The sequence below is a fragment of the Desmodus rotundus genome, chromosome 3 (assembly GCF_022682495.2).
Source record: "Desmodus rotundus isolate HL8 chromosome 3, HLdesRot8A.1, whole genome shotgun sequence".
Classification (NCBI taxonomy): Eukaryota; Metazoa; Chordata; class Mammalia; order Chiroptera; family Phyllostomidae; genus Desmodus; species Desmodus rotundus.
Genome location: NC_071389.1, coordinates 153,507,640 through 153,532,812, shown reverse-complemented (window position 1 = coordinate 153,532,812; position 25,173 = coordinate 153,507,640). Strand labels below are relative to the sequence as shown.

At 35.0% G+C, this 25,173-nt stretch overlaps 1 protein-coding gene across 4 annotated transcripts in view; it reads left to right on the top strand.

The window, feature by feature from the left end:
* Positions 1-25,173, top strand: part of LARP4 (La ribonucleoprotein 4) — a 61,878-nt gene that overhangs the window by 23,617 nt on the left and 13,088 nt on the right. For all 4 annotated transcript variants that reach the window (XM_024575839.3, XM_024575841.3, XM_024575838.3 and 1 more), the window contains exons 5-12: positions 2,242-2,378; positions 4,179-4,282; positions 7,792-7,902; positions 9,181-9,234; positions 15,402-15,614; positions 16,101-16,204; positions 21,093-21,305; positions 21,928-21,976. In XM_024575839.3, the coding sequence (XP_024431607.1) occupies positions 2,242-2,378; positions 4,179-4,282; positions 7,792-7,902; positions 9,181-9,234; positions 15,402-15,614; positions 16,101-16,204; positions 21,093-21,305; positions 21,928-21,976 (985 nt within the window). The remainder of the gene's footprint in view (positions 1-2,241; positions 2,379-4,178; positions 4,283-7,791; positions 7,903-9,180; positions 9,235-15,401; positions 15,615-16,100; positions 16,205-21,092; positions 21,306-21,927; positions 21,977-25,173) is intronic.

The window sequence follows — 25,173 nt, the reverse complement described above, 5'->3', positions numbered from 1 at the left end:
CTGAGCAGGCATTTTAATTAGACTCAGTCCACCTCTGTGTCTGTTTTGTAGGCATAGTCTTCTCAGGCTTTGATTTAGAGGTTGACAGTTTTCTGTTACTTCTGTTTTGAAACACCAATGGATATTTAGTTCTGTTCTTCAAAGATTTGCGATTAGCTCTTTAGCTTCTTACCCCATACAGTTTCAAAATCTGGCAGATGACTTGTGGAAGAGCCCTGTCTTGTGCTTGAAGCAAGGTTCCTTCTTCCACTGGAACTTCCACAAAACCAGAGATTTTACTCTTTTCGGGTTGGCTCCCAATCTCTCATCTTCCTTCTTAGAACTCAGTAAATACAGTGTGTGTTGGGTGGGTCTCCTTTGGTTTCCAATTCATAGTGCCAGTCCTCTGCAACTGCTGAGTACTCTACTGGTTTTCCTCGGGTCCAGCATCCGCATATGCTCTCAGGAAAGAAAGGTCATCTTTCTGGAATTTAATTTTGTCCTCGTAGCTTCCCTAGCTCTTCTTTTATCTTTGAAAACAATTTTTGTAAAGTCAATGTTATTTAAGTCAGTCTAGAAGTTTTTCATTATTCAAATGTTATGTTTATTGTTGTTTATTTTCAAGTTCTTAAATATTTTTTTAGCCCTGACCCGGTAGCTCATTTCATTAGAGCATCGTCCTAACATGCCAAGGTTGCAGGTTTGATCCCTTGTCAGGGCATATACAAGAATCAACCAGTGGACGCATTAACAAGTGGATGTCTCTTCTCTCTGTGTCTCTGTCTTTGTCTCTCTCCCCCTACCCCCACTTCCTCTCTCCCTAAAATCAATAAATTTAAAACAAAATTTTTTATTTATTAAGATGACACTAGTATGTTCCTCCATCGATGCTGAATTGAGTTTACTGGTTTCCCCTCTATTCTCATTTTCCTTCCAAAACAAGTAACTACCACCTTTTGACAGTTGTAGCCTTAAAAAAGTAATTACTACTTCTGTTTTAATATAATTTGAACGTAAAGGCCTTAGACCCTACTCTTGGCCAAGCGTTAGGGCTTTGAAACACATTTTTTCTTTAATTTTTTAAATCCTTCCCAGAGGATATGTTTTTTGATTTTTAGAGAGGGAGGAAGGGAGAGAGGGAGAGAGAGAAAGAGAGATCCATTTGAGAAAGAAATATTGATTGGTTGCCTCCCTTATGCACCGCTTCTGGGGATGGAACCTGCAACCTAGGTATGTAACTGACTAGGAATTGAACCCTCAGCCTTTTGGTGTGTGGCATTATGTTTGTTTGTTTGTTTAACATTTTTAACAACAAAGATTCTTCATGGAACCTGTATTTCCGCCAGGAGGCCAAAACAGTAAATTTAATAAATAAGCAGTTTAGAAATGTTAGGTAATAATCATTATGGAAAAGTTGAATAGAGCAGTGTAAGCAAGGGAAGTGACATCAGGAGTACTTGGTTGGTTTCAGTTTTAAATAGAGTGGTTAATAAAAAGATAGCTTTTAAGCATAGACTTCTAGTTGTTTATAACCAGACTGCTTCAAAGATTTGATATAAATAAGATGAATTTGATTTTACTTCAGTTTGTTAAACAGGATTTTATGTGCAAGATAGGTTTGTATCTCCTTTTTTTAAATGTATCTTAAAGAATCTTTAGTCTTAATTTTTAAATCTTTCAAATTTATTATTTAAGTATAAATTCAAAGCAAACATTTTTTAAAAAATGCAAGCACTCAGAAACTTAAAATCCCACAATCCAACTCATGGTTTAAACTGCATATTCTAACATCATTGATAAAGTGTTTATAAGATAGACAAAGCAACAAACATCGTAGACACAGACAATAGCATATTAACAGAGGGAAAGGGGGGTGGGGGGGAGATAGAAGAGCGGGGGGTAAATGGTGATAGAAAGGGACTTGAGTTATGTGTTATAGATGATGTGTTCAGGTGATGTGTTATAGAATTGTACACCTGAAACCTATGTAATTTTGTTAACCAGTGCCATCCCAATAAATTCAATAAAAAGTAAAAAACAAACTACTGGGCCAAATTTATTTGGGGATTCAGAATCTTTTTGGAAGTTGTTAGAGCATATCTGTTGTATATTATATAATTTCATAATTGTGTTATTTCTGATAATATGAATTTGTGTTTTCCTGACTTAGGACAAAAGAGAATAAGGCAACTCTTTAGATGCTTCTAAGGAATTATTTGTTTTATAGGACTGTTGATTCTATATGTTATTTTTTTTTTTTAGAGAAAATTTGTCAAAGGATCTTTACCTGATATCTCAAATGGACAGTGATCAATTCATCCCAATTTGGACTGTTGCCAACATGGAAGAAGTAAAAAAGCTAACCACAGACCTTGATCTAATTCTTGAAGTGTTGAGATGTATGTAAATTATACCTTTTAGCTTATTTTTTTAAGTCAAAAATTTAAATGGGTTTTAATTTCTGACCATAAGGAATTGTTTTAACTCCCCTTTTTTTTTTTTTTTTTTGCTATTCTGTTCCAATAATTTATCTTTACTGACTGTTACAGAGTTTCTATATCAATTCTATACCTTCATTGTTCATCTTGGTGCCCAATTACACATATAAGCAATTAAATCTCAGTAGTCTCAATTCTGGACTATTAGAAAGTTTCATGTGTCGTTTTCATACCCTGTAAAGCGATCTATTTTAAACTTTTGAACCCCAGGTGAAGCACATTTTACATCACAGTCCAATACGTATACCACATACCCACACACAACTGAAATGCTATACAGACTAATAATAAATGCTTGTATCAAAGTCATTTCTTTTATTCTAATTGATTTCATAACCTATTAAAAAGTTGTAACCTATTGTACAATATGACAAATAATGCTCTAAAATTTTGTAATGAATTTATGTTTTTAGGTTGAGGTTCTAAGAGTTCTTAGTGATTATATTAGTATTTCTTGGTAACCTCTCTTTTTGTTACCTTCTTGAGGCACATCTTCATTTGTATATGAAGTATGTTGTCGGAAATGTTTAAAATTTAAATATAACAAGGCTAATAATAGACTTACTAAGTAGAAGTGTAGAAGACTTTCATTCTCAGAAGGCTAAAAACATTTATGAAATAATCTCTGGTTGGTTTGTGCAGACATCATTTCTTAAAATGACCCAGTCTTGTCAACATAAAAACATTGGCCAAAAGACAAGCAGAATTCCCCATCTGTAAGGGCTGGTCCCTAGCACTAATACCCAGGCCATTTTTCTTAACTGCTTCTTTTATTCTCTCCCTACCTGTTAAGGGAGTTGTGGCATAATCTCTTCCTGAAAGGACCAGAAATGAAAGTTTTGGCTATCTAGTACTATCTTCATTAGTATTTCCTCAAAATCAGTATCTAAAAGATGGCTTCTGAGTCTCTGTAGTAGCAGGCAAATAATCATGTTAAAATCAAGGAAAGACTGTAATCATTTGTGAATAATTCTTGGTCTAAGCACTTCTTAGACTGTAATTTTAAGAAGAATTTCTTCAGCCCTGGCTGGTGTGGCTCAGTGGGTTGAGTGCCAGCCTGTGAATTAGAGGGTTGCTGGTTTGATTCCCAGTCAGGGCACAAGCCTGGGTTGCAGGCCAGGTCCCCAGTAGGGGGCTCGTGAGAGGCAACCACACACTGATGTTTCTCTTCCTCTCTTTCTCCTTCCCCTCTCCTCTCTTTAAAAAAAAAAAAAAAAAAAAAATATATATATATATATATATATATATATGAAATCTTTAGGGAGGAAAAAAGTAGGGTTTCTTTACATATTAGAGCTTATTATATTCCCCAGAGTAGGGTTTGGCTAATGCAAGTACATTGATTTTTGTTATCTCTTGAAATAAAGAATCTGGTAATTGTACACAGATAAATTGTCTTATTAGTTATGTGTTGTATGCTTCCTGAAGGCTTTTTTTCCCCCAGTCCCAACACAGTGGCAAATCCCAAATAGGTATTCTGAGTATTTTGTTCAAAGAATAACATTTGACAATGTTCTTTGCCATTGAGTATTAATCTCAAAATACTTTATTGTAACTCTTGTCTTTGTTTCCACAACTTAATTTCTTTAGGATATTAACTTTTGCTGACTTATACAGTTGGAAATAGAAATGTATAGTTTTTTGAATGGCATTACTATCTCTAATTGTCACTTTTGAATGAAACCTTTTTTAAAATTTCAGCTTCTCCCATGGTACAAGTTGATGAGAAGGGTGAGAAAGTGAGACCAAGTCATAAGCGTTGTATCGTGATTCTAAGGGAGATTCCTGAAACAACACCAATAGAGGTAAATTATTAAGTATTGTTAAAGCTGAGTATTCTTTTTAAATTGAAGGAGCTAAATAAACAAAGTATAGTAGTGCCCTCATATCAATTATTATGAAAGACTAAATAACAACTTGTGTAAATTTTGAAATTTTTAAAGAATGGCACAGAGGGAGGAAGAAGATACAATTCTATGTTCTTAGAAGGGGAGGCTGAATATTGCATTGAGACTAACTTTCAATTTATTGATTTGACTTGAACGGCAATTAAAATATAAACGGGCTCTTTTGGGAAATTGAGGATTCATCTGAAAGGTGAATGAAGGAGAAAAATATAAATAAGGACTACTGGGTTAGAATTAACCCTGCTGTTTAGCAAAATATAAAGCAAAGCTGCAGTTATAGAGACTGTATGGTACAGGTACAAAAATAAAATAATATTTGAATGAAACAATACAATATTGAGCAAAAGTAGGTTTATACTTGAGTACTTGAAACACAGAGTTTATTCATGTATTATTATTTATTTATTACTGTAGTTTCCATATGAACAACTGTAAACCTACTTTTGCCCCATGTGGTATAATTCAGAAATAGGCTCTTTTATACAACAATATATGTATAATAACATTTAATAATTAGGTTCTACCAAATATGATGCCATATACATTAGTTATTTAAAGCATATGGTTTTATTATCTGTTTTATAGACAAAGTTAACCAAGCCTTTGGATGGTTAAATAACTTGCCTAAGACACATGGGCTGTTTAAATGAGAGAGTCTCGATTTGAACTTGATCTCTCTGATTTTGAAGTCCATGTTTCTTCTTAACCACTAAGCCACAGACCCTTACACTAAATTGTTATGTGAAGGCACAATAAATTAGAGATGGGGAGAATTAATCAGTAACTGACACATGGTAATTGATTGGCCATTTTAAAAAGAAAGACTCTTGCCGCCTAACAAATTTGACATATTAGTAGTTAATCTTTTTTCCAGAGTCATTTAGTGTTATAATTCCAGTATTTGGTGAGAGAAATTAGAAAAGAAACTGTCACTAGATCTTTGATTTAAACTTATGAAGTATATGTCAAAAGTAACATTGAAAGGAAGGCGGAATGGGAAGGATATTTGCAGTATTAAGAAACAATGTAGAGTATACATGAGCCTGAACTCTAGAGCCAAACTGTCTCAATTTAAATTCAAGCCTTTTTACTTGCTAGTTCTATGACCTTAGATAAGTTACTTAACCTCTTTTGCCTTAATTTTCTCATCTGTTAAGTTGGGATAATAGTAAGAATTCATGAAATTGTTGTGAGAATTAAATGAGCTAGTATATAAAAGCTTAGAACAGTAGCATGCATATAAAAACACTAAAGTTTGCCATTATTATCATTTTTATAGTTATTGTAATTCAGTCTGAATGTATAAAGAGCTCACACATGAAAAATAGTAAATAAAAGGAATAAAGCGGCCACATACTGTTCATTTAAAAAAAAAAAATAAAACAATTGCAGATGACAAAAATAGAGAACGTTGACCTAGGCCCTAATAACTGAAAATCAGATTAAAATGAGGAGATTTGGGTTCTGACCATCAGGGTTCTTCTCAGGTGAAATAAATTTTTGATTACTTTAGGTCCAGACTTCCCTTATATTTGGAAAAATAAATCTATGAACAGAACTCTTCATTAAGAATGATAAAGGCTGAAAGTAAGGATTTCATTAGAATTTCAATAAACAAATTAATTATACATTTTAAATGAATTAAATATTGGGAGAATATCTGTGGATTTTTGAAGGTGGATATCAGTGGGTGACAGGCCTTCTAACGGTTGCATAGATAGTTCTCCACAAATGAAATTCGGGACTGGATGGGTATTTCATTAACTGAACTTGGTATTTCACCGCTTTGACAAATGTCACAAAACTCAGCTGGTTGACAGCTTGCTTATTTCAAGTAGTGTTTGAATCAAGAAAATGTCATCATCACAGGTAGAGATTATCTCATTTTTTTAATTCAGTGCATTAAACATTTGAGGAAGTTAGGATACAGGCTAGACTTCAGTGTTGTCATGTGGATTGTCCAATCAGTAATTATCTTTTTAAAAATTTATATCTAGTGATATTTTGTGGCACAGTCTAACCAAATCAGATTCTATTGATATTTTGGAATTATTGATTACTACTAAATTTCTCTTTGATGCCCTGGTGTTGCGCAGTGGATTGAGCGCCGGCCGGAGAACTGAACTGGAAGGTTGCTGGTTTGATTTCTGGTCACGGCACACGTCTGGGTTGTGGGCCAGGCCGCTGGTCGGGGGCATGGGAGAGTCAATGGAATGATGTATCTCTTGCACATTGATGTTTCTCTCCTTATTTCTCCCTCCCTTCCCCTCTCTCTAGAAAGTAAAATAAAAATAAAAGAAATAAATTTCTCCTTGAACTCAGATGAGTATTACACAGAATGGTATTTGGAGGTATACAAATCTGAGTTTGAGTTCCACTTTGTGGTAGTACGAGCAGGTTTCTCATACTACCTGTGGTAGAAATGAGCCACTATTTCTTCAGCTATAAAATGGAGATGATAAAATCTTCAACACAAGGGTTTTCAGGAATAATCAAATCACATTGTCTTACTCTGGATGGTATTTTCAGCAGATAATGTTTCCTTTATAACTTTTTAGGAATACTCAATGTTCACTTACAGTTTTATTCTCTCTTTTTTTTTTATATAAACTTCTTTCAAGCTCTTAACTGTTATACCTTTCTGAATTTTGACAGTCATTGTTTTTGAACCCATGTGTTTGTTGGAGTTCCAGTTCTTAGATATGTCAGTTATGGAAAAGAGAAGATATCTTTGCACAAAGCATATACCTATGAATGACTCTGATGTAGACAAAGCATCTGGATCAAATGAAAATACTTAGCACCTAAAAAATGTTAAAGGAGGGAGGACATACCTTTTCTTTTTTTGATAATGACAGGACTGGAGAGATTTTACTGTAAGGAAAATTTAGCTTGCAACTAGGATCGAAATTCTTCAGTTTCGATTATAAAATAGGGTTCTATCCCTAAATCATAAACAAAATGTATGCTATAGCTGTACACGTTTTTGCTTCAGAATGCAGTCTGCTCTCAATAGAAAAATGACAGAAGCCATAGACAGTTAACAAGTAAAGAAATAGAAAGTTGCAAAAGACATGAAGAGATAAACGCCTGCTACATTTTACTGTGTATAATGCACTCCAGTATATAATGTGCATCCATGTTTTTGGCCAAACTTTCAGGAAAAAAACTTTCATTTTAATTTTTTAGTTCATTTACTTATGTGTAGATACTTGTTTTTTTGTATTATAAAGGAATTTTAGCATTTATTTTTTTGAACATAATAGATACAGAATTAGTACTACCCATATATAATACACATACTTATTTTTCCCTAAAATATTTGGGCAAAAATTGCACATTATACACAGCAAAATACGGTATTAGTAATATTTTTGTTAGAATTAACTGAAATGTTTCTTTTTTAGGAAGTGAAAGCTTTGTTCAAAAATGAAAACTGCCCCAAGGTAATAAGCTGTGAGTTTGCACACAATAGCAACTGGTATATCACTTTCCAGTCAGACACGGATGCACAACAGGTGAGAAGAAAACTTTTCTTCTGATTTCAGTCCTAGTGGTAAAACAAGTAGTGGTCTGTCCAGAAAATATTCAGCCACATACTATGAAAAATAGAGACATTTATTGAAGAAGATATAAGACACATTGTATGTAGGACAGTGACACCTCAGTCCCCTTCAAAGTAGGCACCTTGGGTCCTTTTGGCCAATTTTTTCCCCCCTAAGATGACTGTAGTAGCGCTTCATTGTCTTTAACTTCATTTGAAACAATTTTGTTAGATTGTATTGTGACAGCTGTCATATCAGCATGCATTTTTTAAAAAAATTCCAAATTAGTGAATTTTTGTATAGTCATTTTAATAGTGAAGATGGAAGAATATATCACATTTTTGGCATATTATGCTTTATTATTTCAAGAAAGGTAAACAACTGAAGTAGAAAAAGGTGCTGTGACTGATCGAACATGTCAGAAGTGGCTTGCAAAGTTTTGTGCTGGGGGTTTCTCTCTGGACAATGCTCTACAGTCAGGTAGACCATTTGGAGTTGATAGTGATTGAATTGAGACATTAACTGAGAACAATCGACGTTATACCACACAAGAGATAGCCAACATACTCAGAATATCCAAATCAGTAAAGTTATTGGTGAAAATGAAAAAAAAGTGTATCTTTTATTTTGTGTTAAAAACTAGACAGACATTTTGGCCAACCCAGTAGTATTTCTAGTACATAGTAGACCCGCAGTATTTAAATATGTAACTGCCTTTCTTATTCTTGGAATTTTGATATAATGATTTAACTCTTAATTATTTTGTCCTTCTTAAAGATAAGTAATAATCCTTTGAAACAGAAACATATCTAATTGGACTTTTAAACCATTCTTTGTTTGTTTGTTTGTTTTAATTCTTTACCTTAAAAGACTGGCTGAGTGAACCATTTAAAAAATACATAGCCCTGAGTGGGTTGCTAAGTTGGTTAGAGCATTGTCCTGATATGCCAAGGTTGTGGGTTTGATCCATGGTCAGGGCACATACAGGAAGCAACCATTTTGTGGTGACATTTTGGGCTTATTTTGAATTTTGTTCCTTTTTTTCCTGTAGTAATCCATGTAGCTAATCTACAGTAAATGTGAACCATAGCTAAGATCTTACATTATTACTTTTTCATTCCCTATTACCTGCATAATGGAATCACCTTCAGAATTTTCTATTGTTTAGTTTAGAGATAGTTGCTAATACCAAACTCCCTAGATAGAGTAAAGATGAATGCTAATGAAAGCTTCTTTCTGCTTCGTTAACAGGCTTTTAAATACTTGAGAGAAGAAGTTAAAACATTTCAGGGCAAGCCAATCATGGTAAGAAACATTTGTAAGAAAGGCCAGCCCCTGACAAGAAAGTTTTCTGTTGTTTGTTTGAGAATTTAAAAACCACAGATGGATAATATTTTATAAAACCCATAATGGTTTTAAAGAAATTTGACTCATACGATGCGCTACTTTAGAAAATTAGTTGATGGAGCATCAAAATCCTTTCTGTACTGCAGTTCTTTCCAAAAGGCATAACTTCACAAACAGCATGAAGTTTCGGTTAGATGCTGATTAACAACATGTAAGATAATTTCCAGGTCTCAAAATGAAGAGTAGAAATAACTTTTAGTAACAAAGTCGAAGACATTTGTAGTACTTTGAGCCTCATCTCAACTCACCGTGTCATCACATTAACATTTCAGCCATTTGGGAAACCTGGGAGCTGCTACTGATGACACTTGCTCACTTTCTTCACATGTCTGGTCTGTCCTCGGGTCAAGTGAAATGTGCCTTCAAAACTTCTTTCAGTCATTATTGCCATTGTTTAGGTTTGAATAATTGGATTAGCCTTTTAAATTGTTAGGCCGTTAGCATTTCCCTTCCTGCAGTTCATTTTCCACATTACTACGAGAGTTACCATCTAAAATAGAAGTTTAAACATGTATTTATTTTGACATGCTCCTCATTCCTTACTTAATACAGAGTGGGGCAAAAGTAGGTTTACAGTTATGAAAAATAATAAAATAATAAATAATAATACAAGAATAAACTCATGCACCTAAAACAGTAAACCTACTTTTGCCTCACTCTATAATAATTACTATTTGTAAATGCAATACAGTCTTCCTTTTTTTTTTTTTTTACACTAGTCTTATTGAGCTCTTACTGTGTATCAGTTTCTGTTCTAAAGCACATTATATGTATAGAGCCATTTAATTCTTACGAATTCTTACAAGCATATAATAAGGTAGGTACTGGCGTCTTTTATTTTATTGGTAAGGAAAATGAGGTGCAAGAGTCACCTACCCAGGTTCACACAACTTGTAAGTAGAAGATGAGAGGAACTTATATTTATTAAGAGGTTATATGTCAGACACTGTTCCAAGAACTTGACATGTTTAAATCTCTTTATTGCTGTGTGGCAGGTGGTATTATTACTTTCCATATTACAGGTGAAGCTGTTTGCTAGTGGTCATTTTGTTTCCTCTGCCTTTAATGCCCTTGTCCCTATTACCTTTCCATACTTGAAGCTATAAAAATGTTCTCCTAGGTCTTCTAATAGCTTTAAGGTTTTATATGTTGGATTCAGGACTTTGACACATCTGGAATTAATTGATATATTGTAAGACAGGGGGCTAATTTCATTTTTTTTCCATATGTGAAAAGGTAGTTGTCTCATCAGTCACTTGCTGAGTGGTCTCTCCTACAAATTGTGTGTAGTCTTGAATCTGTCAGATCTGTTTCAGGTTCTCTATTCTCCCACTTTGTACTAAATCACATCTTTGTTTTATAGTATCTTATCTCCTTATACAAGTTTCCCCTCATTATTATTTTTTTATGATTGACGTGGTTACTCTTAGGCCATTACCTTTCCATATGAATTTTTTTAGAACATGTACTTTATTTTTTTTAAGTATATTTTATTGATTATGCTATTACACTGGTCCCACCTGTCTCCCCTTTATCCCCCTCCACCCCATGGCTCCCTCCATACAGCACTCCCCCCCTCCCCCCGCCTTAGTACATGTCCATGGCTTCTTTGGCTTCTTCATTTCCTATGCTGTTATAAAACTCCCCCTGTCTATTCTGTACCAACAAATTATGCTTCTTATCCCTTGCACTTTTCCTCCCATTCTCCCCACCCCCTTCCCCACCAAAAGCTCTCCATGTGATCTCCATTTCTGTGATTCTGTTCCTGTTCTAGTTGTTTGCTTAGTTTTTATTTTTTAGGTTCAGTTGAGAGTTGTGAATTTGTTGTCATTTTGCTGCTCATAGTTTTCATTTTCTTTTTCTTAGATAAGTCCCTTTAACATTTCATATAAAAAGGGCTTGGTAATAATGAACTCCTTTAACTTGACCTTATCTGGGAAGCACTTTATCTGCCCTTCCATTCTAAGTGATAGCTTTGCTGGGTAGAGTAATCTTGGATATAGGTCCTTGCACTTCCTGACTTTGAAAATTCTTTCCAGCCCCTTCTTGCCTGTAAGGTTTCTTTTGAGAAATAAGCTGACGGTTTTATGGGAACTCCTTTGTAGGTAATTGTCTCCTTTTCTCTTGCTGCCTTTAAGATTCTCTCCTTATCTTTAATCTTGGGTAATTTAGTTATGCTATGTCTTGGAGTATTCCTCCTTGGATCCAAGTTCTTTGGGATTCTCTGAGCTTCCAGGACTTGCAGGTCTAGCTCCTTTGCCAGATTGAGGAAGTTCTCCTTCATTATTTTTTCAAATAAGTTTTCAATTTCTTGCTCCTCCTATTCTCCTTCTGGCACCTATATGATTTGGATGTTGGAACGTTTAAGGTTGTCCCAGAGGCTCCTAAGCCTCTCTTCATTTTTTTGAATTCTTATTTCTTCATTCTGTTCTGGTTGAATGTTTATTTCTTCCTTTTGTTCCAGGTCATTGATTTGAGTACCAGTTTCTTTCCCTTCACTGTCGGTTCCCGGTATATTTTTCTTTATTTCACTTTGCATAGCCTTCTTCCTTTATTTTGCATCTGTACTCAGTCATTTCTGTGAGCATCAGGATTACCAGTGTTTTGAACTCTTCATTTGATAGGTTGGCTCTGTCTTCGTCACTTAGTTCTTTTTCTGGAGTTTTGATCTGCTCTTTCATTTGGGCCACCTGAAAGAAAAGATATTTCTTTGTCTTGGCACACCTGTTAAATTGCAAGGGGCGGAGCCTTAGGTATTCGCCAGGGCAGGGCAACTCTTGTCACTGCATTGTGGTGCTGTATGTGGGAGTGGCTGGAGAGGGAACCTTGCCACTTGCTTGGCTCTCACCCTACTTTCAATGACTTCCCCCCACTACCCACAAGTTAATTGGGCCCTTCTGGTGCTGATTCCCAAGTGGGTGCATTTGTGTACATTCTGGGACCCCGTGGGCCCCTCCAGTGGACTCTGCTGTGAGACTGGGAGTTTCTCCCTCCACTGCAATCCCCACTGGTTTTTATAACCAGGGGTTTTGAGGCTTTATATTCCTCTTCTGGAATCGTGAGTTACACAGTCTGTCTCGCTGCCCAGTTGTTCCTTCCAGATTATCTGCTCATGAATGTTAGGCCATCTGGTCTGCCAGCTGCAGTCCTCTCCACCCCTCCTACCAGTCTGGATGAACGCTGCTTCTTTAACTCCTTGGTTGTCAGACTTCCATGCAGTTCAATTTTCTAGCAGTTCTGGTTGTTTTTTGTTTTTAAATTGGTTGTTGTCCTGTCCTTCTTTTGGTTGTGCAAGGAAGCAAAGTGTATCTGCCTGTGCCTCCATCTTGGCCAGAAGTTTCTCCATATGAATTTTTAAATGTCTAATACGAACAAGCAAACAAACAAAAACTGTATTGAAATAAATAGTATACATTTAATTTATTGTTTACATTGGAGCAATTGTTAGTTTTAGTATATATTATTCAATACACTAACTTTTTTTTACTTTTTAAAAAATATGTATTTATTGATTATATAAATATAAATATTTTCAGTCAGAATACAGTAACATGAATTCATTAGATGGAATCTCATTGTAGATTTAATTTGCATTTCACTCTGATTAGTGACATTGAGCATCTTTTCTTGTGCTTATTGGCCATTTGTGTATTCTCTTTGGAGAATGTCTGTTCAAGTCCTTTGTCCATCTTTGAAATGGCTAATTATATTCTTGAGTATAATTTAACATGATTCTCTGTGCCCTGTATTTCATGCAAATTGATGGCTAGATCTAGAGGCTTCAGTAGAATTGGATTTGATTCCAGCGCAGGAGAGAGAGAGGGAGAGAGACCAGAAAAACACATAAAATATGTGTCTGTGTCTCTCATAGGCTAGCTGCTGCTGATCATTGACGAGATCTGTCAATTCAGTAAGGCAAAAGTGGTGCTATTTCTGTTTTCTATTTCCCAATTTTTATTGAAACACTTCTATAAAGAGAAGCTTGCCCTCATCTTCATTATCCTGAGGTACAGCTCATTGGTACAATGCGTGATAAATGCTTGGTTCTAGCTTTTATTACCTGTGTTTGAAAATAATTTGGTGATTTTCTTGCAACCTTTTAAAAATCACCATTCAGGATTTTTTGAGTATTTAAATATATTTAGTATGGTAATTGTCCTCATTGATGAAGTGTGGCTTCTTTGAGGTGACTCATGAGTTCCTTTATTACAGCCCTAATAATTTTCCGTGGTGTGTTTGATCTCTAGTGTGACAAGATATTTGAGGCTTTTGTACTTTCTGTGTCAAAGGCTTGGGGTCAGCCAACTCACCAGAGCCTCCATGTTACTTTTATGGGGAAATGACACTAACTATGAACAAGGAGTGCTTGTCACTACTGGTTTAGTATTGTTTCTAAGCCTTTTCATTGGATAGAGCTATGAAATATGTGTGTTGCTTTGTTTTAGGACAAAATACATCTTGCATTCAGGTGACATGGCTTTTCCATCTTTAGTTTCACATTTGTGTCTCCTTTCTCCCATGTGAAAATCACAGATCTCAGTGACTCCAGTATAGTATCTATTTGATGGGTCCCATAATCACATACCAAGTATCTGAATAGCAATACCAGTAGCATTGTAATTCTGAAAATAAATTAAGAAATTTTCCATTCTTCGCCTTGTAGATTTTTCCTAAGGAACATTCATAACAATTGATTTTTATTATGGTTCAAAGTCACTTAGGATTTCTCTATGTTACATTATTAATTAGATGCACATTTACACTTACTTGCTTTTAACTTTTACAAATCAATTTTTTTAATGTAGTTTTCAGTAATGTGCATGTTTTAAAAGTAAAATATTCTAACTACATAATTCAGACATATGTGTGTATGTGAGTATGTCCTCGTATTTTCATCTGACTTAGCTAAAGAATAGCTTATAGGTACATACTCTTCTTGCCTTGCCTATTTTTTTTTAATAGTCTATGTATTCTGGAAATCACTTCATAATAGTATTTAGAGCAATTCCTCAGTTCATTTTATGTCTGCATGTATTTCGGTGTATTCAACCATCGATGACTGTCGGGTGGTTTCGTGTGTGTGTGTGTGTGTGTGTGTGTGTGTGTGTGTGTGTGTGTGTGTTGGGGAAAATTTCCCCCCCTTCCCTATTACAACTAGTGTCAGTGAATAGCTGTGTGTGTTTTTAAAAACAACTGTTTCCTCTTGCCCTTGCCAGTATGGTTCACTTGGTTGGAATGTCATCCTGTAAACTGAAACATTGGGGGTTCAATAGGTCAAGACACATGCCTAGGTTGCGAGTTTGGTCCCCGATTGGGACACATGCAGGAGGCAACCTATTGATGTTTCTTTCTCTCCCTCCCTTCTCCTCTCTCTCAAGTCAATAAGAATATCCTCAGGTGAGGATTAAAAAAACTGTTTTGGTCATTGTATATTTGTGAAAGATTTCTAGAAGTGCAGTTGATGAGAATGTGGTCAATGCATTTGTGTTTTGGAAGATATTCCTGAGTTTTCCTTTATAAGGGTTGTGCTATTTTTGCATACCAATCATTCATGTATCACATTGCCTGTTTTGCCACAGCCTTACCAACAGAATATGTTGTTAAATTTTTGGCCTTTTGCCAGTTGTGTAAATGAGAAATGTTAATTGATTTTAATTGCATTTTTCTTATCAACAAGGTTTAGCATCTTTTCATATGTTTGAGAGCCACTTGCCCTTTTTTTTTTCCTGTGAACTGTATTCATTTCTTTAACTCATTTTTATGTAGGATTGTTGGGCTTTTTAATCTTATTTCAGAATTTATATATTTGGAATATTAGCCCTCTTGTTTGTGGCAAGTTGCAGTTTCACTTTTTTGACTTTTGTGGTTTTAGTTTGTTTATTGTGGTATTTGCCATACAGAAGTTTCAATTAATTGAAGTTGTCATTTCCTTTTCCTTTGCTGTACTATTTCTAAAATAGGCAGAAATAATGTAGTCATTTAATATCTGTTAAAATTTTTAATTAAATATATTTGTAAAAACATACACATTCTTTTTTGTTATATTGTGTTCCTTTTGCTTCTAGGCAAGGATAAAAGCCATCAATACATTTTTTGCTAAGAATGGTTATCGATTAATGGATTCTAGTATGTATAGTCAGCCCATTCAAACTCAAGCACAGTATGCCTCACCAGTCTTCATGCAGCCTGTATATAGTCCTCACCAACAGTACTCCATCTATAGCATTGTGCCTCAGTCTTGGTCTCCAAATCCTGCACCTTACTTTGAAACACCACTGGTAAGTGAGATCCTTCCAGAGTTATGAAATTTTTCATTCAAGCTGAAATTTGAAGAAAGCCAGAGTAGTTCATTTTTGTTTGTTTTGGGTTGCATTGATTGGTTATTTTCTGTCTTTTAAGTAGGGATAAGGATATCTAATATTTCATAGCAAATGTATGCATATAACTAAAGGTTGAGCTATTGGTTTCTATAATTTTATTCTTTAGATTTTGCTGAGTGAATTAAAGTTAGAGACTGGATAAATCCAGTGATTTAAATTGCTTTAGTTTTGTTAAATTTTTTAAAGAAGGTGTTCTTTATTAAATAATGAACTAGTGATTTTTTGTTGTTGTTCTATAAAGTATTGCAGAAGTGAATAAGTAAAATCTAAGATAATTATGAGATTCTAAAGGAAATTGATGCTAGGCTAGGTCAGGTCATCAGAAATTTCATACAGATTTGCCTTTACCATTAATTGTTTTTAAACATTAAAATTTTCTTTTAGGCTCCCTTTCCCAATGGTAGTTTTATGAATGGCTTTAATTCACCAGGATCTTATAAAGCAAATGCTGCTGCTGTGAATATGAGTCGACCATTCCAAAAAAATCGGTAAGATAAAACTCATGGCTGGAGTTTATTGTAAGCAATTCCCAATAGTTTTTATAGAGTTCTCTTCATAGCAGTGTTTATTTGCAGACTGAATAAAAAGATTTTTTTGTTCTTTAAAAAAGTATATGAATAATTTCATCTAGAATTCATAAACACATTTTAACCTCAGAGTTGATAATGAATATAGAAAGAACTTGGGCCTGAGATTGTATACAATTATTTTTTAAATGATAAAGAGAAGAGAAAATATATTTTGTGGTAGTAACATAAAGTCTGGTGTGTAAATGCCATTTACTGTGTTAAATAGGTAACATTTTGGAGAATGAGAATTATTTGAGGATAGAAATGTTAACTGAATTGAGTAATAAACACTGGGGGGGGAAAATAATACAAAAAAAATTTTTTTTAGTAGAAACACATCCCAACCTTTTTTTTTTTTAAGATTTTATTTCTTTGTTTTTAGAGAGGGGAAGGGAGAGAGAAAGTGAGGAAGAGAAACATCAATGTGTGGTTGCCTCTCATGTGCCCCCTACTGGGGACCTGGCCTGCAACCCAGGCATGTGCCCTGACTGGGAATCAAACCAGTGGCCCTTTGATTCACAGGCCAGCACTCAACCACTGAGCCACACCAGCCAGGGTGGAATACGAATTATTTAGGATTTTTTTTGAAACAGTTTTCACAAACTACAGTGTATGACAGACCACAACATTTATTGGGCATTGAATGTCTAAGCTCTATTTTTAGGGCTTTACATGTTTTATCACAGTTAATTTTCACAGCCCTTTAAAAATATAGTTATTTTATCTATTAAAAAGTAGTAAATTGAGACATACAAGGTTAAATATGTTAGTCTATAAGCATATAGCTAGTAGCTGGCAGAGCAAAGATTTGAGCTCAGGCAGTTTGACTCCAAAGCCTGTGCATACATTCTGAATATACTATTGAGAACTTTGGGAATTTTTGCTCTCATATAAAATACTGGTATGTCTCTTACGTATTATTCTTTATGTATAAACATCAACTGATAATCCTAATAATTTGGTATATATTATGTCTTTTGACAGAGTATGAGTAACCAAAGAAAAGTGGCTTATATATTGGTTTAGATTTATTTAATAGTTTCACATTAGTTTTTTGTTTGTTTGTTTGTTTGCTTATTTTGTGAGCCTCCTAGGTTTTGTTTTTATAAAGTTACTTCTTTTCAGTGATTTTTTTCTTGCCAGGTTTCCTTCTCCCTGTTGATTCTTTTTCGGCAAGGAGACCACATAGGGTATGTTTTTCCAAGACAACTTCTAGGAACTTAATTCTTTTTTGTAAGATTTTTCTGAAACATGCTTCACTAGAGAAAGAAGCCTTAATGTATTAAAAAATATTCTAATTGGACTCTGAAATTTACATATGTACTACCCTCTAATAGTCACAATTTTTGTACTCACTTTAACTGACACCTTTGGCTAAAGCTTTTAAAGTTCCTTTATAAGTATTAGAAAAATTTTACTGCATATACACATTCATATCACTTTATGAAGTTTCAAATGAGATCTCCTAAGAACAAAAGATTCTTTATAAACAAAAGATTGTGCTCTTATAGATGACTTAGTTTGGTAATACACTAACAATTAACTATAAAATTCAAGTACTGATAGGTCATGTAACCCCTGATGTTATTCAAAAAGGATTATTTCATTATTAATAAGGATGTTTAAATCCAAAAAGACCAGATTGTTATGATGCAGTTTTTAACTTATTTTACAGTTGAACAAAGCGAAACTTGATGAGGAGAATTATCTTGCTACATTTACATCACTAGTCATTATCAACATATCTGAGATTTAGAACATTTTTTTCCCCTGTACCATAGCTGGTAAAGTTTTTTTCTTAAAAATAATTCAGTTAGAGCAAATGACATTTTACAGTTTTCCTTGTGAGAAGATACCGATTTCTTATGACTAGAAATAGTAGCTTTATAAAAATATCTGTTGATTTCACATTTCTTCAAATATCTGTTGATTTCACATTTCAATTTCTCTTTAAACAGTAAGTAGAATAGACATTATGAAATAGACTGAAAGCAGTTAAAAAAAATTTTTTTTAATGTCTTTTATTTTTCAACCACTTTCAGATGTATAGCTAAGTGTCCAGAAAACCATACATTCCACAGAGTGGTCCCCCTGCTGTCCCAAACACCCACCTGGCTCCATACCCCTTTGTCTTGGCATTATTGACTATATTCTTCATGTTCTAGTCCATATCTCTGTAAAAGTTTTTTAACTAATAACTAAAGTACTGATATTTGCAGATACTTGACTTAAAATTAATGTTTTTATGGTGTTCCTTCATTGTCACTTGTCTTTGTCTACTGTGCTTTTTAAGTGAAGGGGTAAGATTACAGTAACAAAGCCAGGAATGGCAGTCAAGTCATCTTTGTTTTTTTGAAGGTGTGCCTGTGGTTTTGAAGATACAGGGCAGGTTTTTTGTAATTTGTCTTGTTACTCAAAACCATTTGTATACAATTCTTTTCCATATGTTTGGCCAACACAGATTGCTGTTACTTTTTAGTTACAGAAATAGTACATGAATACTTTCTTGTAAAAATGCAAATATTACAGATAAAATACTTTATGACCCCCAAACCAAATCCTTGTTTCCTTCTTATTTCTAAGAAGTAACCACTGCCAGACCCTTATTTTTATTTATTTATCAGTGAAGGAGAAAGTAACTTTAGAGAGCCCTTTAGCAGTTAATTATATTAACCTTATAACAGCCCAGTGATGATCACTAGATCTACTTAGAGAGAGTAGGACTAACTTTCAGAAGTCTGGGCATTTTCTACCTTTCATACTTTATCTTTCTGTCACTTTTCTTCTTTTTTTCTATCTTTTATCACTTACTTCTTTTGCCCGGACTGAGATTGTGAGTCCCTCTCAGTGAAGGGTAAGATTATGAGATCTGAGGGCTGTTTAAATCTAACTAGTCCATTGGGTATATTGTAATGCAATAAGAAAATTTAGGTGGAAGTTTCTAAATAGATGATGTAAACATCATAGCTACTTAATGGAGTCAAAGTCAGATATGATGGATAATGTAAATATTTTGAAAATAACTTGGTGTTAGCTGATATACTGCCATTTTTATTGCTATTAAAATCTATTTTGTGACAAAGTAATTAGCTAGAAAAGTATCACCTCTTATTAAATTCAGACCAACGCTATAGCCTGAGTTTTATCTTTAAGTAACCTAATGTTTTACGTTGTATAAAGTAGGATAGCTAGAGATGCTGTTGGAATTAAAGTTCAATCGTTGGGCTTATAATTAGGGTGAAGGGGTTTTTTTTGTTTTTGTTTTTTAATTTTTATTGTTATTCAATTACAGTTGTATGCCTTTTCTCCCCATCCCTCCACCGCACCTCAGTGTGAAGTTTTAAGTCTCTTTTCAGAGAACCAGAAATTGGCAGTGTGTTATTAATGTTATGAATTGTAACTATGAATATACTATAAAGATGGAGCATATAAACTGCAAGCAAAGAGCCAAATATAAGTCTCATACTTCCTCGATTGATCTACTGTATGTAGAGCCAAGATCTCAGTTGCTTGGACTTACTTTAGATCAGGGGTGTCAAACTCATTTTCACCAGGGGCCACATTAGCCTCGTGGTTGCCTTCAAAGGGCCGAATGTAATTTTAGGACTGTATAAATGTAACTACTCCTTAACAGGTAAGTGAGAGCTCCGCGCTGCCACAGGGTAGAAACAAGGTGCCAAGCCAGATAAAACAAGGTGGAGGGCTGGATTTGGTCCGCGGGCCTTGTGTTTGCCACCTGTGCTTTAGATGTTTGAACTATTGATGAAATTGCATTCTCCCTCCTTTACCATTGCTTCTTCTGCTTACAAATTGTTACAGTTGGGTGCTTAAGCACATCATCCAAGATAAAGGCTACTTTTGTTAGAAGTAGATTTTCTGTTTTGTTTTTACCAGATTTCATACCATAATTCATGAAGTCATGGCATGCAATTACTTACTTTATATTTTCCTAGTTTTTGTCCCACATATGGATCTTTGAAAAACAAATTTTATTTGGAGAGGGATACTTAGTAAGAAGCTGGGATTTTAATGTATTCCACCATTTTTTTGTCTCTCTCTGTCTCTCTCTCTCTCTATATATATATCTCTTTGAATCCCCACCTGAGAACATGTTTTTATTGATTTTAGGGAGACAGGAAGGGGGTTGGAGAGAGAGAGAGAGAGAGAGAGAGAGAGAGAGAGAGAGAGAGAGAGAGAGAAACAAAAACAGAGAAACATCGATTGGTTGCCTCCCGAGACCTTTTGGTTCACTACAATCCACTGAGCCACACCAGCCAAGGTTAAAAATGTAATACTAGAGATTATGTAATCTTGTTATGTAATGTATGTATAGCTGTACTTCACACATAAAAATTAATAAGAAATTAATAAGGTTAAGGCTTGCTCCCTTCCCATGAACCACTCTTTACTCCCTTTGGGGGAGATGTTGAGTATGCATGGCATGGACTCATTAATAAGCTTAAAGCCTGGCTGATTTGGACGTCTCAAGACTGTAGCTCATCTTAAAGAAAGTAGCTAAGATCCTAGTTTTATTCTGAGTGCTGATGTAGAAGTAGCTTTATCTTGAAGAAGTTTGGATCCTTCACCAAATAACTCCAAACAACTTTTTAATGAAAAAATTACATTTTAACAATAATACATCTGGGACATAAAAGTTTATATTTTTATACAATTTTATGTTTAACTTAATCAGGATATAGCAGAAAGCAGTTTTTAACTTGGCCTATTAAGAGTTTCTACCCTTAAAAAGAGAGATTTTCTGTTCATCTTGTTTTACCCCTTTATGTATGTAATCTATTTCTTACAGTGTGAAGCCTCATTTTAGGTCTTCAGGTGGTTCAGAACACTCAACCGACGGCTCTGTGTCATTGGGGGACGGGCCATTAAATAGATCTGGTTCAAGGAGTTTTCCAACCGAACGCCATAACCCTACGGTAACCGGGCATCAGGAGCAAAACTACCTTCCTAAAGAGACTCCCACTTTGCAGATTGAACAGAATGGAGACTATGGTAGGGGCAGGTAAGAAAAAATGGTAGTAAACATGGAAACAAGGTGCATGAAAGTGGGGTTTTTTTAGACTTAATTATTGGTGTATGCTAAATACATTTTTCCGTAATAGCTTTCATAATTATTAAGAAATTTAGAGTGTTCATATAGAATATAGCTGAGTCAGAGGTTTATGAAAATTACTCTGAAGTTCTTTTTTTAATTGTTTTTCTGTAGTTCACAGAGGAAGGAAGAATGGCTTAGGAAGATAAAATCACATCTGCATTATAGTTTTAATTTCTTACTATGGACTTTCTTACTATGATTTCAGAACTATGGACATGGGATTATATATTACCTAACCTGCTTGAACAAAACATAACTGTACCCTAATTTGCTTCTAGGGTGAAGAGAGTGCTTCTAATAAAAATGTGCTCAACTTACATCATTGATAAGTGGTAGTGATAGTAGTTGAAGTTTTTGATAGATTAGCTCAGGATCCCTTCAGAAAAAAGTTTATCTTTTAACGATAATGGAGATTTAGAAAGTATAGATACTTAAAATGGAGATTCACTTATTTTTGATAGAATATATAAATTTGAAGGAACTTATGCATTTTCCCTCCCACCACCCCCTTTTTTGTCATTGTAAAAAGGAGGACTCTCTTCAGAGGTCGAAGACGACGAGAAGATGACAGAATCCCAGTAAGTATTTTTTACTTTTAATTTCTTCTGTTCGTTTTTTCTTTTCTTTTCTTTTGTGATTTACTGTAGTATTGACTTGTGGTCTACCTTGGCTTTCTGGGTTTTTGTTTTATTGAATATAGTATGTAGCAAATGTAAATAGAGCCTGTGCTTGACCCTAAAATATACACCATTATTACACTCAATTCCCCCCTTAAAGTACATATCTAGTTAGGTATTTGACCTGTGTTTCTCACCTTTAAACATTACTTAAATACCTAATATTTTCACATGGTTTAAAAATAAAAAATATGAAAATATTTTATGAAAAATAGCTCTTGCTTTATGAACAGACATTGCAGGAGTTTGAATCTTTTGATTGTATGAAAGTGCTATTATAAACAATGCAGAGATGACCTCATACAGCCTTCATTTGCTATGTGTGCAGTAATATGTGAAGGAGAATCTCTAGAAGGTTGGTTTCTGGGTAAGAATTTAGTAAGTTGCTGGTAAATAGCTTTCTATAGGGGCTGTGCTGATTTTCACTTCAACAAACAAAACAAAGTTCTTGTTTATCCATAGCATTCCAGGTGATAGGATTTTGCCATTCTGATAAAGCATTTTACTCACTTTTAAAGCTCTGTTGGTGTTAGGAACTTATACAATTTATTAATTGTGTTGGGGGAGCAATTTTCTACCTACTGTTCATTCTTATATCCACTAATCTTATAAAATCACTTAAAAATGTTAATAGTCTAGACATGTTCTTATTTGAATCTTAACTTACATAGCTTCAAATTATTCATACTTTAATTATGTTGTGGTTTGTTTATAGAGACTGTTTACTGTCTCTTAACTGGGGCCAAAAGATGTTGAAGAATAAAAATGGTGTAGGAAAATGTGGAGGTCTCAAGAAAACCCTGCCTAGAATTTGTAGATATACCATAAATGGATAATACTTACTTCACATGTATAAGTAGTAAATTATATATTACAAGTAGCATACATATAATTTAAATATTTGTTTTATATATATATAAGTGTGTATATATGTACATATATATATATCACATTTGTAAGTATTGAAAACATACACATTTTCAAAGAAGAAAATGTATTGCATTATTACAAAGAATAGATCTTAGGGCAAAGTGTAGACTTTTTAAAACAATGTTGTTTTTTTCATGTATAGCTTTCCATACCATGTGCAGCCATGAGACTTTAGGCAGTAACTTTTGAAGGATACCATTCTAGCAGTTACACAGTTAAGAGGCCCTGAACATTTGAGGAGAGGAGAGATTAGATTTGAGATCTGTTTAATATGTTGAAAATGTCTGGATTGAGGACTGAAGGTTGAGATGAAGAAAAAGAGACAGACAGGTTTTCCTGTAGGAGGGGTAGGGGTGGGGTGCCCTTGTGCAGGAGTGAGTTCTTAGCTAGAGATAAAATTTAGGATTTGTAAACTTACTCATAATAACTGAAGTCATAAGAGTAGATGAGGGCATGGCAGGAGACCCTTTAGAATAAGTGATTTTTAAAAAAGGATCAAGAATGGAAACTTGGGGACTGTAGTACCTTTGGGCTGAAAAATGAGATTGTTCATTATGTTGTTTGAAGTATCCAAGCAAAATCTGAGTGGAGAAGGCTGATAGGCAGGGAAATGGATATCTGGGTTTCAGGTGAAGGTCTGGGCTAAAAATATTTAAAATGTACAACTCTGTGACTTTGGATAAATTTTCAGAGTTGTGCAGCCATAAAGTCACCAGAGTGAAAAGGATTGTTTGCATATAGGTAGTAGTTAAAGTCATGGACAAAGGATATCACACAGGGAGAGTATGGAAGGTGAAAAGTAGTAACCGTATATAAACCAAAAACATCCTGGATGGTGTGGGTAAGTTGGTTGGAGCGTTGTCCTGTAACCAAAAGGTTCTATGTTCGATTCCTGGTCAGGGCACACACCTAAGCTGTGGGTTTGATCCCCAGTCGGGTGCATGTGATCCCTGGTTGGGGTGCATATGGGAGGCAACCAATTGATGCTTCTCTCTCACATTGATGTTTCTCTCTCTCCCTTCCTTTCTAAAAGGAATGAAAAAAGTGTCCTTGGGTGGGGATAAATAAAAATGAAAAGAAACAAAAACCATCAAAAAAAGTAGGCAGGGAGAAAAGAACACATGGCTGTTAGCTCTGAGAATCAAGAGAAAGGGGTATCTCAGAAGCTAAGGGAGAAATGAGCTCCCAAAGGAAAGAGTGTTTACCATGCTAAATGCTGTAGTGAAGTCAGGGGAGAAAAGTATTCCAGCTTTTGCATTGTGGAAGGCATTGGTGATTTGTCAAAGCAGCCTCAGTGGTGTGATGAGTACAAACGTGAGGAAGCAGAGGAGGAAGAACAGCAAGTTTGTCAAAGGATAGTGATAGGGGAAAGGAAGAATATTGTTCTGTCTTGAGACTATATGGAAGGAGAAAAGATGATGGCAACTTTATGTGAGGTAGGGTTTTTTGTTACGAAAGAGGGTATAGCTAATTTAGAAAGCAAAGAATAGTAGAAATTGATTAGAAGGCTTAGAAGTGTGGCCAAGTTTGCAAAAGAAACAGGAGAGGGAGCTGACTAAAGATTAAGTAGGGTTGATAAGGACTAATGATGGCTTCTGGTCAAGATGGCAGCATAGGTAAACATGGCTCACCTCCTTGCTCAACTACTCTCAAAATTACAACTAAACTATAGAACAACCATCACTCGGAACCATCAGAAATCAAGTTGAATGGCAGTCTGACAACTACAGAATAAAAAAACCACATCCATCCAGACTGGTAGGAGGGGTGGATATGTGAAATGGGCTGGTCAGCCCAGGGTTGACCAGCCCAGGGTTCCGGTGCCAGTAAGATAAGTCCCCATAACTTCTGGCTGCCAAAACTAGCAGGGATTGAGTCAGTGGAAGAAACTTACGGAGTCCCAAGCAGTTCTTCTTAAAGAACCCACATGTGGACTTACTCAGACTCACTCTCCGAGCTCTAGCAGTGGGGTAGCAACTGGAGGCACCACTGGCATACAGGGAGGAGCTGAAGTGTCTTGCATCAAGGCAAGAGCAGGAAGACAGCTTTCTCCAACACAGACAGGTGGGAACAGGCCATTATCCCTTTTCTGAACCCTCCCCAAACAGAGCCACAAAGCCGGCAAGTGGGTGCCATGTCTGAGACTCCATCAACCTGGCTAACACTGT